The sequence below is a fragment of the Jaculus jaculus genome, chromosome 17, assembly GCF_020740685.1.
Source record: "Jaculus jaculus isolate mJacJac1 chromosome 17, mJacJac1.mat.Y.cur, whole genome shotgun sequence".
Lineage (NCBI taxonomy): Eukaryota > Metazoa > Chordata > Mammalia > Rodentia > Dipodidae > Jaculus > Jaculus jaculus.
The window spans coordinates 29,387,133-29,400,644 of record NC_059118.1 but is presented as its reverse complement, the minus strand read 5'-3'; the positions used below and the strand labels follow the sequence as shown (position 1 = coordinate 29,400,644).

Below are 13,512 nucleotides of genomic sequence, written 5' to 3'. Positions count from 1 at the left end.
AAATTTTTTTGAGGTAGGGTCTCACTCACTGTAGCTTAGGTTGACCTGGAATTCACTATGGAGTCTCAGGGTGGCCTCAAGCTCATGGCAATCCTCCTACCTCTCCTCCTCAGTGCTGGGATTAAAAGCATGCACCACCACGCCCAGCTTAATTAGGTAAAAGTTTTAAATTATTTTTGTTTTTATTTGTGAGCACAGAGAGAGAGAGAGATTGAGAGAGCGAGCGAGCAGGAGCATGCACACACGCACCAAGGCCTCTTGCTGCTGCAAAGGAACTCCAGATGCATGTGCCACTTTGTGTACCTGGCTCTATGTGGGTACTGGGGAATTGAACCCAGGCTAGTAGGCTTTGCAAGCAAGTGCCTTTAATCACTGAGCAATCTACCTAGCTCCTTTTTTATGTGTGTATTGTAGAATTAGGGTCTCCTGTGCCAAGGCTGGCCTCACTGTCACTGTGCAGCGAAGGGTGGCCTTGGACCCACCCTCCTGCTTCACCCACCCAGGTGCTAAAGTCATAGGTGTGTGCCCACTACGTTCTCCACCCCGACACAAATATTAAAAGTTTAAAAAACTGACAGCAGCTGAAGCATATAATGTATTGATTTTGGAAATTCTTTTTCTTAACTATCCCATTCTGTTCTTTGGTTGTTTTTTGCAGATAGTTCATCCTCATTGTGTGTGGTGGTAAGCACAGTTGGAAAACTGTGTAAGCTGATTAATGAGGGTGTGAATCAGCAGGTTAAGCAAGTATTAGGACCTGAAGACCTCCAAAGGTATTTATTTGAAAACTATCCCAGAATGCTGGGAGTGGTGAAATTAAAGACTTACAAAACCTCCACATTATGTACCTTCAGTGTTTGGAGTGGCACTTTTAAAATAACTTCACACCCTGAAACAACCAACACCCTTAGGGATAGAGACAAAAGATGAAAATAGATTGTTGGGCCTGTAAGCTCACAAGCCTGCTCCCAGGGAGGCTTGTATGTGGAGAAATTAAAATCTTAGCTGCCTGTTGAAGTTCAGATTGTATCCTATAATCTATTACTGAATGACTACTGTCTATTTGTTATTCAGTTAGGAGGTAACCAGTAACTATTTTATTTGAAGAACAGGTATCACCAACATCAAAAGCTGACAGTACATGTGCTTAACATGCATAAAGTACTGGGGTCAGTCTCAGGCACGTGTACCTACCCCTAAAAACCGGAGACAGAAGCCAGGCCTTTAATCATAGAACTTGGAGGCTGAGGTAGTTTGAGGCCAGTCTGGGCTACAGAGTAGGTAAGTTGGGCTAGAATGAGACCTTGCCTCAAAAAACAAAACAACAAGGGCTGGAAAGATGGCTTAGCGGTTAAGGCACTTGTCTACAAAGCCAAAGGACCCAGTTTCAATTCCCCAGGACCCACATAAGACAGATGTACAAGGTGACACATGCATCTGGAGTATATTTACAGTGGCTGGAAGCTCTGGTGTACCCATTTTCTCTCTCAAGTAAATAAATATTTAAACACAAAACATCCCAGCCATTATAGCAACACTTAAAGTAACTGTCCCCAGTCCTCATTCCCAGTTTTACGCTACGTTTGGGAAAGGAAGTGTTTTTAATACCACACCATCCATATATTATGGAAGAACCCTCATGTGATTTGTCATTTGAGTTTTTTTGTATTTGATGTTTCCGACCATTTATTTGTCTTTCTCCTCCTTTGCTCAGTTTTATTGACCACTAATGCTCAGTGTTTAATAGTACACTGGTAAAACAAAACAAAACAAAACAAAAAACCTGTTTTCAGTGACTACTATAAAAGCATGATCTGAGAAGCCTCAGGCTTCAATGGGAAATTCACCATGTAAGGAATATTATATAAATTTTACCAATATTTACACTGGTGGTAATAAGATGCTCTTTTTAAAAAAGGAAAAAAAAGTATTAGATGAATAAATACTCATCAAAAAGGAGGGCTTGTAGTAACCACTCCTTAGGTTTGTATTTAGCTTAGCAGGATAGTTTCTTTCCACTTTAAAATGTTCCAGCCAGTAATGGTGGTGCATGCATTTAATTCCAGCATTTGGGGACAGAGGTAGGGTGCATTAATTTGTTTTGGTTGTTTGAGATAAGGTCTCACTGTAGGTAGCCCAGCCTGACCTGGAATTCATTATATAGACTCAGGGTGGTCTTGAACTCACAGTGATCCTCCTACCTCTGCCTCCCAAGTATTGGGATTAAAGGCATGCACCACCACCACGTGGCTAACTGTGCATTTAAAAAAATTATTTATTTATTCGAGGGAAAGAGGCAGAGAGAGAGAGAGGGAGGGAGAGAATGGGCACACCAGGGCTTTCAACCACTGCAAACGAACTCCAAATGCATGTGCCACCTTGTGCATCTGGCTTACATGGCTACTGGGGAATTGAACTGAGATCCTCTGGCTTTGCAGGCAAGTACCTTAACAACTAAGCCATCTCTCTAGCCCTAACTGTGCATTTTTTAAACAGCATTATCAACAAATTGGAAGAACATGAGGAATTTTTTCCAGCATTTCAGGCTTTTGCTAATGATCTACTTGAAATCTTAGGTAAGAACTCTGTTCTTTATGATACTTTTTATTTCTGTATTTATTTATTTGAGAGAGAGAGAGGAAAAAAAAAATGAATGAATGTGGTCACATCAGGACCTTCTGCCACTGCAAACTCCATATGCCACTTATATGGGTACTGGGGACTTGAACCTAGAGTGTTGGGCTTTGCAGGAAAGCACCTTTCACTGCTGAGCCATTTCTCCAGTCCCAAGAACTCTACTGATGGTAACTAATTTTGAGTGTTCAGATATCAGTGGCTTTGAGGCAGGTGTTCCTTAGTTGCTGGATTCCTACCTGAAGCATCTGGTAGAAGGTGTCTGGAGAGCACTGACAGCTCTGGAAACACCCTCCTACCCTGGAGGTAGAATTGACTGGGTTAGCCCACAGAACTGAGAAATTGCGCCTTTACAGAGGCATGGACTACTTTGAGGACCTTTGAGAATGTCGTGATTTGATGACATCCCGTTTAACCTCTGTTCCCATTGCCTAATAAATATCAGTAGAATTGATGACCTTAGAAGGCCTTCCTTCTTTCCACTTTTCCTTTTTTTTTTGGTTAAGGCATGCCTTTAATCCCAGCACTCAGGAGGCAGAGGTAGGAAGATGGGATCACTATGAGTTCAAGACCATCCTGAGATTACATAGTGAATTCCAGGTCAGCCTGAGCTAGAGTGGGACCTTTAGCCTCCAAAAAAAAGTAAACAGAGAGTGAGTGAGTAAATACGGTGCCCCAAGGCCATCTGCCATTACAAACAAATTTCAGATGCACATGCCACTTTGTGCATCTGGTTTTATGTGAGTACCAAGGAGTCAAACTGAGACCATCAGGCTTTGCAGGCAAACACCTTTACTTCTGAGCCCTCTCTCCAGCCTCAATTTTTTCTTATCCTGTATAGTTCACTTTTTTTTTAGAATGTGCATCCCAGGCTAGCCTTGAACTCCTGAACCTCCTGTCTCCTCCTCTTCAGTGATTTCCTACCGGCGTGTGCCACCACAACTGGCTGTATAGTTCACTTTTTTTGTTGTTGTTATTGTTAAATTTTACTTATTGAGAGAGGGGGGGAAGGAGAGAATAGGTGTGCCAGGGCTTTCAGCTGCTGCACACAAACTCCAGACGCAAGCGCCACCTTGTGCATCTGGCTTACATGGGTCCTGGGGAATCGAACCTGGGTCCTTTAGCTTTGCAGGCAAGTACTTTAACTGGAAGCCATCTCTCCAGCCCCACTTTTAAGATTTCTTTTCTTGGGGCTGGACAGATGGATTAACTGTTAAGGCACTTGCCAGCACAGCCTAATGATCTAAGTTCAGTTCCCCAGTACCCATGTAAAGCCAGATACACAAAGTGCCTCATGCATCTGAAGTCTGTTTGCAGCAACCGAAGGCCCAGTGCAACCATTCTGTCTTCTATTTCTCTCTGCTTGCAAATAAATAAAAATAATGTTTAAAAACGTTTCTTTCCTTGGGCTGGAGAGATGGCTCAGTGGTTAAGGCACTTACCTGCAGTGACTCACCACCTGGGTTCAGTTCCTCAGTACTCACGTAAAGCCAAATGCACAAAGTGGTGCATGCATCTTGAGTTAATTTGTAGTGGCTAGAGGCTCTGACACACCCATTCTCTCCCCCCCCCTCCTTGTAAATAAATAGATAAAATATTTTGAAAAATTAAAAAAAATATTTTCAAGGTAGGGTCTCACTTTAGCCCAGGCTGACTTGGCACTCACTCTGTAGTCTGTAAGCTCAGGCAGGCCTTGAACCCCCAAGTGCTGAGATTTAAAGTATACATCACCACACCTGGCTGGAAGATTTAGGTTAATTTTGAGACAGGGTGTCCATGCAGCCCAGGCTGTCCTTGAATTTATGATCATCCTGCCTCAGCCTTCTGAGTGTTGGTTTACATGCATGTATGCCTAGCTCTGGAAGTTGGTTTTTCTTTTTTTAATCACTTTGCTGGCTGTGGTAGCATACATCTTTAATTCTAGCACTTGGGAGGCAAAGATAGCAGGATCACTGTGTCTTCTAGGCCAGCCTGGGACTACAGAGTAAATTCCAGGTCAGCCTGGGGCTAGAGTGAGACCCTAGCTCAAAACCAAAATAAAGAACAAAAGGAGGGCTTGAAGGATGGCTTAGTGGTTAAGGCATTTGCCTGCAAAGCCACAGGATCCAGGTTTGATTCCCCAGGACACACGTTAGCCAGATGCATAAGGGGGCGCATGTGTCTAGAGTTTGTTTGCAGTGTCTGAAGGCCCTGGTGCACCCATTCTCTCTCTCCCTCTTTCTCTGTCAAATAAATAAAAATAAAACATTTTTTAAAAAGGAACTGACATTTGTTGAAAGGAAGAAGGAATGATTCCATTCTGGTGCACAGGTGAATAAACAAAAACAGCACCGTTGGGCAGCATGGCCTTGAGAACACGGAGAGCTTTGTGTCTAGTGTCAGAAATCATAGAAAAATATTACTATACTTGAGATGGCCATTAACGAACTGTTATGTTCCAGTTTTTCTTTCTTTTTTTGGCGGGGGGTTGACATACACAGGGTGTTGCTCTGGCCCAGGCTGACCTGAAATTCATTCTTTCATCTCAAGCTGGCCTTGAACTCACAGTGATGGTCCTATGTCTGCCTCCCGAGTGCTAGGATTAAAGGCGTGTGCCACCACACCTGGCTTGTTCCAGTTATTATAAGTACTACTTTGTACATTAATAAATATTTTAGTTGATTCACCAAGAATACATGTACAGACGCTTCTTGAGAAACTCCCTTACCGTGGCTCATGTAAGCAACATCATTTGCTTCAGAAAGCCAGCTTTGCTTTTTTTTTTTTTTAATTGAGGTAGAGTTTCACTCTATCCCAGGCTGACATGGAATTCCCTTATGTAGTCTTGGGGCTCTCTCAAACTCACAGCAATCCTGCTACCTCTGCCTCCCAAGTGCTGGGATCAAAGGCATGCACCACCACGCCCAAGAAAGCCAGGTTTCTTTGCTAGTCAATTCTCTATTTTGGTCAAAACTAAAATTTTGATGTTAAATATATTTAATGGTAGAAAGTTAAATGTTTAGCAAAAGGTGACTTTTTTTTAAAATTAGTCAATGTCATTAATATTGAGGGACAGAATAGTGCTGAGTGACCGGAGCAGAGACTACCTTCAATATACTTTTTATAGTCTTTCTTATACAAGTGCCATGATTGGCCGATAAAATTCCCATTTTAGCCAAGATTGTTTTCTGTGAGGTTCATTTATACAGGAAGGTTTCTTATTTAGAATATAGTTCCAGAATGGGAGGCGGGGTATAACTTGATTTTACCACTATGTAAGAAGTGTACTAAACCTCTGTTGTTTGGTCTCTGTTGTTGCCTTTCTTCTGTCTTAACACTTTGTAAGTGGATCTGGACAAGTGTTCTGACTATCGCTTAGAGAACTAGCACAGAGTGGGGTAGCATCGCCACGTGCTTAAGCTAAAGGAAGATGGAGTTGAAATCCAAGGAATCATGCTTTAAGTCAAGGAAATTAATTTATAAACAAGGGCTTAGCAGAACACACTAGAAAAAAAGTAGTAGCTTTCTTGAGACTACCATTTGGGGTCATTATAAGTGGGGCTGGTATCTGGATAAGAGAAAGCCCATTTCTTCCTCAGTGACCCTCAGCCTTAAGGGTGAATTCTGCCTTAGGCTCATTGACATGTGATAGTTTTAGGAAGAAAAATTTGATTCAGAAAGAATCTTCTGAAGACTCTGAACTGCCTTGTCTGATAACCCAGACCAGGACGTGCTGTTCACCTTCACCTGCTGTTTGCTCTGAAGTGTTTCACGACTCTATTGGCAGATCCCTTCATTCTGAAAATCCCAAGAGTACTCTATGAGAATTTTTCCTAAGAGAATCAAGAGGGTGGGGGCCACCATGTTCTTTCAGAAGTTCAATTCCCAAGCCCTCAGATGGAGAGCCAGGAAAGGGGTGCCTCTGTCTGGGATTTCACCAAGTTGCCTCCCCATCCATATCTAAGGAGGCACTCGCAGTCCATGAATGTGACCAACATCACTTAGTAAGTTAATGCCAGAGTCAGAGGTTCTTGTGGGTAAGTGGCAGCTTTTACAAACAGATGTCCTGTGAAGCGTCTCTGAGAGGCAGTGACAGTCTGTCACTAGGTGTTGTTATAGTTGCCCTGTGTTTGAGGCTTGCCTCCGCACAGAGGCTGCCATTTCCTCTGAGATTATCGCTAATACTTAACTTTCCTTTGTAATTCCTTTTATATTTCAGAAGTTGATGACTTGGATGCCATTGTACCTGCAGTAAAGAAATTAAAAATACTTTCATACTGAAAACAAATCATTTTTACTGTGTAAATTGCATTAACATTTAAGTATTTTATAGGATTGACCTTATTTTAAGATAAGAGTTCTAATGTGTTAGTGCTCAGAGTTCATCCTCTTCTTAGCCCTGGGTCACTATCCAATTAACTTTTTGATTCTTTTATTGAAAATACCTAGGTTATTAAAGTAATAAATTAAGTTTAGGTCCCTTAATAACTTCTTGAATAGTTCTTGAGTGCTTTAAAATTTGTTTAAGGTAGGATTTATGAGTCAGAAAGAGAACAAGGGGGGAAAGATTGCAAATAATAGAAAAGTTACATTTAAGAAGGTTTAGAGATCTTTTTGTCAGGGCAAAAAGGAATGCCAGTTACTTTTCAAGTCCAGCCAGTAAGAAGCTACTGCTTTCCTAACAAGGATTAATTGGCACTTTCTATTGAGACATCCCTTGTGGCTGTTATCCTTTCAAAGCAGGACCAAGAAAAGAATATTTTGTGTTAGCATAGGAAATGAATCATGAAGTAAAATAGATGAATAGGTAGAAATCTCTGAGAAAATGTGTCTTTTGCAATATTGATGTGATGTATCTTTTTTTAAATAAGGACATGAGAGCTTAAATAAAATTTCTGTAAAGAATTTCCAAACCTCAGTGTCCGAAGTGGCTTGTTTTTATCGCTCGTCCATACCCAGTCCCCGAGCCGAGCCTGCTGTGGGCAGTGGGCTGTGCTGCGTTGTACAGTTGAGCGCTGCTCTCACGTTCTATGCTCTCAGGCTGGCTTCTCCTATAAAGCCCGGGTTTCCTAATCACACCCACGAGGAGAAGCTCCACTGGCCCACCTCCGCTCCCCTTTCTAAGAGCCGACAGGGAAGAGCCGTGTCGCTCTTGCTGGCCTCTGTGTAGCAGCAGCACGGTGGTGAGGAGTGGCAGCAGATGGCCACCCAGCTGCCTGGGGCGGTGGTGGGTGCAGGATGCCTGCACCGCCTGCGCGTCTGTGCTTACGCACATACTTGATATGCAGCTGGTGGTGCCTTTGGGAGGAGTGTCTCTGGATGCTGGCCTTGAGGTTTGTTAGTCCAGCCCCACTGGGTAGTCAAAAGTTTACTCATGGGCCAGGCAGGCATGGTGGCACACACCTTTAATCCCAGCACTTGGGAGGCAGAGGTAGGAGGATTACTGTGAGTTCGAGGCCAGCCTGAGACTACACAGTGAATTCCATGTCAGCATAGGCTACAGCAAGACTCGACCTCAAGACAATGGGAAAAAGTTCACTCACTTTACTTCCTTCCTGCTGCTGTAGAGATGTGACACCTAGCTGTCAGCTCTGCCATGCTTTGCCTACCGTGAGAGAACACAACCCCTCAAAGCTAAGAGCTTTGTACTTGGGGAATAACATAAAATAACCTCTTAGGTTTCTTCTAACTTAGTTTTTGTTTTGTTTTGGTTTTTCGAGGTAGGGTCTCACTCTAGCCCAGGCTGACCTAGAATTCACTCTGTAGTCTCAGGGTGGCCTTGAACTTACAGTGATCCTCCCGAGTGCTGGGATTAAAGATGTGTGCCACCACGACTGGCTTGGTTTCTTCTAACTTTAACGTTCTTTGTTTTGCTAACCTATAGTTAAATTTCTAATTATAGTGCTGTAGAGATGGCTTATTGGTTAAGGTGCTTGCCTATAAAGCCTAAGGACAAAGGTTCCATTCCAGATACACAAGGTGGCACATGCGTCTGGAATTTGTTTGCAGTGGCTGGAGGCCCTGGCATGTCTATTCTATCTACCTTTCTTTCTCCAGTAAATAAAAATAAACTTAAAAAATTTCTAAATATTAGTCTACAACTTGAGGGCTGAGTAGAAAACTTTTTGTATATTCAGTTATATACTCTTCCTTAAAAAATATTTTTATCTGGCTGGAGAGATGGCTTAGCTGTTAAGCGCTTGCTTGTGAAGCCTAAGGACCCAGGAATCAAGGAGGCTTGATTGCCCAGGACCCACATTAGCCAGATGTACAAGGGGGCGCACATGTCTGGAGGCCTGGTACACCCATTCTCCCTCTCTCCCTCTCCCTCTCTCTCTCTCTCTTCCTCTTTCTCTCTGTTGCTTTCAAATTTTAAAAAGTAACAACAAAAAACAAAGACTTAAAAAAATTTTATTTCTTTGCAAGGACAGAGACTGATAATGGTCGTGCCAGGGCCTTTTGTTGCTGCAAACGAACTCCAGAACATACACCACTTTGTGTATCTAGCTTTTTTATGGGTACTGGGTAATCTAACCCAAGTCATTAGGCTTTGTGGGCAAGTGCCTTAACCACTGAGCCATCTCTTCAGCCCAATAATATACTCTTAATTGATTTAATTACTCCATGAAATTCTGTGAAACAGTTTAGAAGCCTTGATTATATGTGTGTGTTTGTGTAAGACAGGGTCTCATGTAGCCCAGGCTAGTACTTTTTAATTTTTTAAAAAATTTATTTGAGAGAGAGAGAGAGAGAGAGAATGAGCATGCTAGAGCCTCTAGCTACTGCAAATGAACTCCAGACACATGTGCCACCTTGGGTATCTGGCCGACCTGGGTCCTGGGGGAATTGAACATGGGTCCTTTGGCTTTGCAGGCAAGCGCTTTACCACTAAGCCATCCCTGTACCCCCCACACTAGTTTTGAACTCTGTAGCTAAGGCTCACCTTAAACTCCTGATACTCCTGCCTCTACCTCCCAAGTGCTTAGATCACAAGTGTACACCACTTATACCTGGCCTTGACAATATTTGAAAGAAAGAAATGTAGTTAAAAGATTATGTCTAAGTTTTGTTAGCTAGTTTAAGATCATATACTTAACTCTTTGTTTCAAACATATTCAAGGGCTGGAAAGATGGTTTAGTGGTTAAGGTGCTTGCCGGCAAAGCCAAAGGACCTAGGTTCAATTTCCCAGTACACACATAAACCTGGATGCATGAAGTGGCATGTGTCTGGAGTTCATTTACAGTTCATTTACAAGAGGCCCTAGCACACCCATTTTCTCTATCTGCCTCTTTCTCTCAAATAACTAAATACATATTTTAATTCACAATACTCTCCAGAGTCCTAGGGGATCTTTGGAGGTGCTTCAGGGCATCTTAAAAAGACAGTAACACTAATGGGAATGGTTATAGGGCCTCTTAATCAAATCTTTTTTGTTTTTTTCAAGGTAGGGTCTTGCTCTAATCCAGGCTGACCTGGAATTGACTATGTAGTCTCAGGGTGGTCTTGAACTCACAGTGACCCTCCTAACCTCAGCCACCATGCCCAGCCAGATCTACTTTTATCTAATGTTAATTATTTATAATTAGAAAAACATTACATGTAGTCTCTGCTTTATAGAAATATTTAAATATAAACATTTCAAATATACATTTATTTTAAAACAACTTTCATGTATAATTAACATAAGAACTAAACATAAAGTATATAATTTTTACAAAAAGCAACAAAACCCAAAAGCTTATAATCTTCTAACTTCTGATGCACATCTATCTATGTAACATCACTGCCACAATACAAGGTTGATACATTCATCCCTCCAAGTTTTCTGTCTTGCTGATCCTTGTTATCTCCCTTCACAAGGCAACGGTCAGATCTGTTTTCCACTACTATAGATGAGTTTGTACCTTATAGGATATATATAAATGGGATTTTGTGTTTTCTTCATTTAACACATTTTGAGATTTTTACCTATTTTGTATTAATAGTCATTCCTGGGCTGAGGAGATTGCCCAGCAGTTAAGACTCTTGCTTGCAAAACCTGTTGGTCCGGGTTTGATTCCGGTACCCACATAAAGCCAGATACACAGAATGGTGCATGTGTTGAGTTTGGAGTGGTAGGACAGAAGACCCTGATGTACCCACATTCTGACAAACAAAATATTTTTTAAAAAAAATAGAGCCGGGCTTGGTGGTGTATGCCTTTAATTCCAGCACTCTAGAGGCAGAGGTAAGAGGATTGCTATGAGTTCAAATTCACCCTGAGACTACAGAGTGAATTCCAGGTCAGCCTGGGCTAGGGTGAGATCCTGCCTCGAAAAAAAAAAAAACAACAAAGTTTATTCCTTGTTACTATCTCATATTTTGTTACACAAATGTACCTGTTTTAACTGTTGATGGAAATTTGGGTTGTTTCCAATTTTTGACTTCTTCAAGGAAAACATGTTCATGTGGACATGTCTGATGACTAGTTTCTCAGACTGTTTCATGTATTTTGTCCGATTTTGTTATGATTTGGTTATAGGTGGAAGGGTAAATTTGGTTTCTGTTACTCTGTCTTGGCTGAAAGTAGAGATTAGAAGAATAAGTTGAAACCTGAAAATATTTAGGCTTGTATGCTTAAATACTTAGTCCTCAGCTGCTGGTGCTGTTTTGGGAGACGGTGGAGCCTGGCTAAAGGAAGCAGGTGGTTGTGGGGTGGGTTGTGAGGGTTAAAACCCAGCTAGCTCCTGCCCAGCCATGCCAGAAGCGCCCGTCCGTATCAGCAGGACTCATCTGGTCCAGCCATGTGCCTCCACCACGACGGACAGTGTACTCTGTGAGCCAAGATAAATCCTCCCTTGTTTCTGTCGGATACTCTATCACAGCCACAATAATAATAATATAGTGTTTGATTGTTTCTGTGGTTTTAGAAAATTGTAAATGAGCTTATTTTAGTGGTAGGGATTGAATCTATGGTCTCATGTTCCACTGAAGTATCTCAGTCCTTATTTATTTTTTTTAGATAATTATTTGAGAGACAGAGTTAGGGGGGGAGAGAGAGGGGAGAGAATGGGTACACTAGGTCCTCCAGCCACTGCAAAAGAACTCCAGATACATGCGCCACCTTGCGCATCTAGCTTATGTGGGTACTGGGAATTGAACCTGGGTCTCTAGGCTTTTCAGGCAAGCACCTTAAACACTAAACAATCTTTCCAGCCCTTGATCATTTATTTTTATTTATTTATTTGAGACAGGGAAGGAGGCAGAGTTGTAGAGAGAATGGGCACACCAGGGCTTCTGGCCAATGCAAACAAACTCCAGAAAAAGGTGGCCCCTTGGGCATCTGGCTTACATGGGTCCTGGGGAATCGGACGGAAGTCCTTTGGCTTTGCAGGCAAGCGCCTTAACCACTGAGCCATTTCTCCAGCCCCCTGATCATTTTTTTGTGGAGTTTTTTTGTTGTTGTTTCCTTCTTTTTATTTATTTATTTGACAGTGACAGACACACAGAGAGAGAGAATGGGTGTGCCAGGGCCTCCAGCCACTGTAAATGAACTCCAGATGGCATGCACCCCTTTGTGCATCTGGCTAATGTGGGTCCTGGGGAATTGAGCCTCGAACTGGGGTCCTTAGGCTTCACAGGCAAGCGCTTAACCACTAAGCCATCTCTCCAGCCCATGATCATTTTTTAAATAAACAAACATTGTTCATGGTTTAGGTCCTCACGTTTGGAAGGGGTAGCTCTTGTCTGCCCCCTTTGTTAGTAGTTGTTTTAGGGTAGCTCATATTTAGGCAGGTGCTTTTAAAAAATATTTTATTTACTTATTTATTAGAGACATGCAAATGAAAAGGGAGAATAGGCTCACCAAGGCTTCTAGCCACTGCAAACAAACCCCAGATGCATGTGCCACCTTGAGAATCTGGCTTACATGGGTCCTGGGGAACCAAATCTGGGTCCTTAGGCTTTGCAGGCAAACACCTTAACTGCTAAGCCATCTCCCCAGCCTACAGGCAAGTGCTTTTAAAAATTATTTATGGGGGCTGGAGAGATGGTTAGCAGTTCGAGGCTCGATTCCCCAGGACCCACGTTAGCCAGATGCACAAGGGGGCGCACACATCTGGAGTTCATTTGCAGTGGCTAGAAGCCCTGGTGCGCCCATCCTCTCCCTCCCTCTCTGTCTGTAGCTCCCAAGTAAATAAATAAAAATAAACAAACAATTATTTATGGACTGGAGAGATAGTTTAGTGGTTAAGGTGCTTGCCTGCAAAGCCAAGGGACCCAGGTTCTATTCCCCAGGACCCACATAAGCCAGATGCACAAGGTGGTGCATGTGTCTGGAATCTGCAGTAGCTAGAGGTCCTGACACACCCATTCTCTCTCTCTCTCTATGCTCTTCTCTCAAATAAATAAATAAAAATAAAGAGTTTAGCTGGGTGTGGTTGCATATGCCTTTAATACCAGCATGCAGGAGGCAGAGGTAGTAGGATCGCAGTGAGTTCAAGGCCACCCTGAGACCACATAATGAACTCCAGGTCAGCCCAAGCTAGAGTGAGACCCTACCTCTAAAAACTAATAAATACAAGAGTTAAAAGTATTAATTTACAAGCCGTGTGTGGGGGGGGTGTCTGATGGGTGAGAATGGGTGCATCAGGGCCTCTAGCTGCTGCAAACGAACTCCAGATGCATGTGCCCCTTTGTGCATCTGGCTTTTTACATGGTTACTGGGGAATCGAATGTGGGTCGTCAGGCTCTGCCCTCCACTGCTCAGCTGTCTCTCCAACTCTCATATTTAGCATGCTTACATTATCCTTCTCTGGTGTTTTGCCATTTTCAAGGGTCTTCTCTGGAGCTAGACAACCACTGATAGTTTTCTGTGTGAATTTGCTGTTCAAAATAGAAATCTTGGCAAAAACAAATTT

The 13,512-nt window shown here is 42.6% G+C and overlaps 1 protein-coding gene across 2 annotated transcripts in view; it reads left to right on the top strand.

Annotated features, from left to right (window-relative positions):
• The window catches only part of Cep70 (centrosomal protein 70), a 54,122-nt gene extending 46,596 nt beyond the window's left edge, over positions 1–7,526 (top strand). For both annotated transcript variants that reach the window (XM_045137014.1, XM_045137015.1), the window contains 3 exons: positions 659–773; positions 2,497–2,576; positions 6,833–7,526. In XM_045137014.1, coding sequence (XP_044992949.1) covers positions 659–773; positions 2,497–2,576; positions 6,833–6,894 — 257 coding nt within the window. In that variant the 3' untranslated portion in view covers positions 6,895–7,526. The remainder of the gene's footprint in view (positions 1–658; positions 774–2,496; positions 2,577–6,832) is intronic.
• Positions 7,527–13,512: the final 5,986 nt, after the last annotated feature.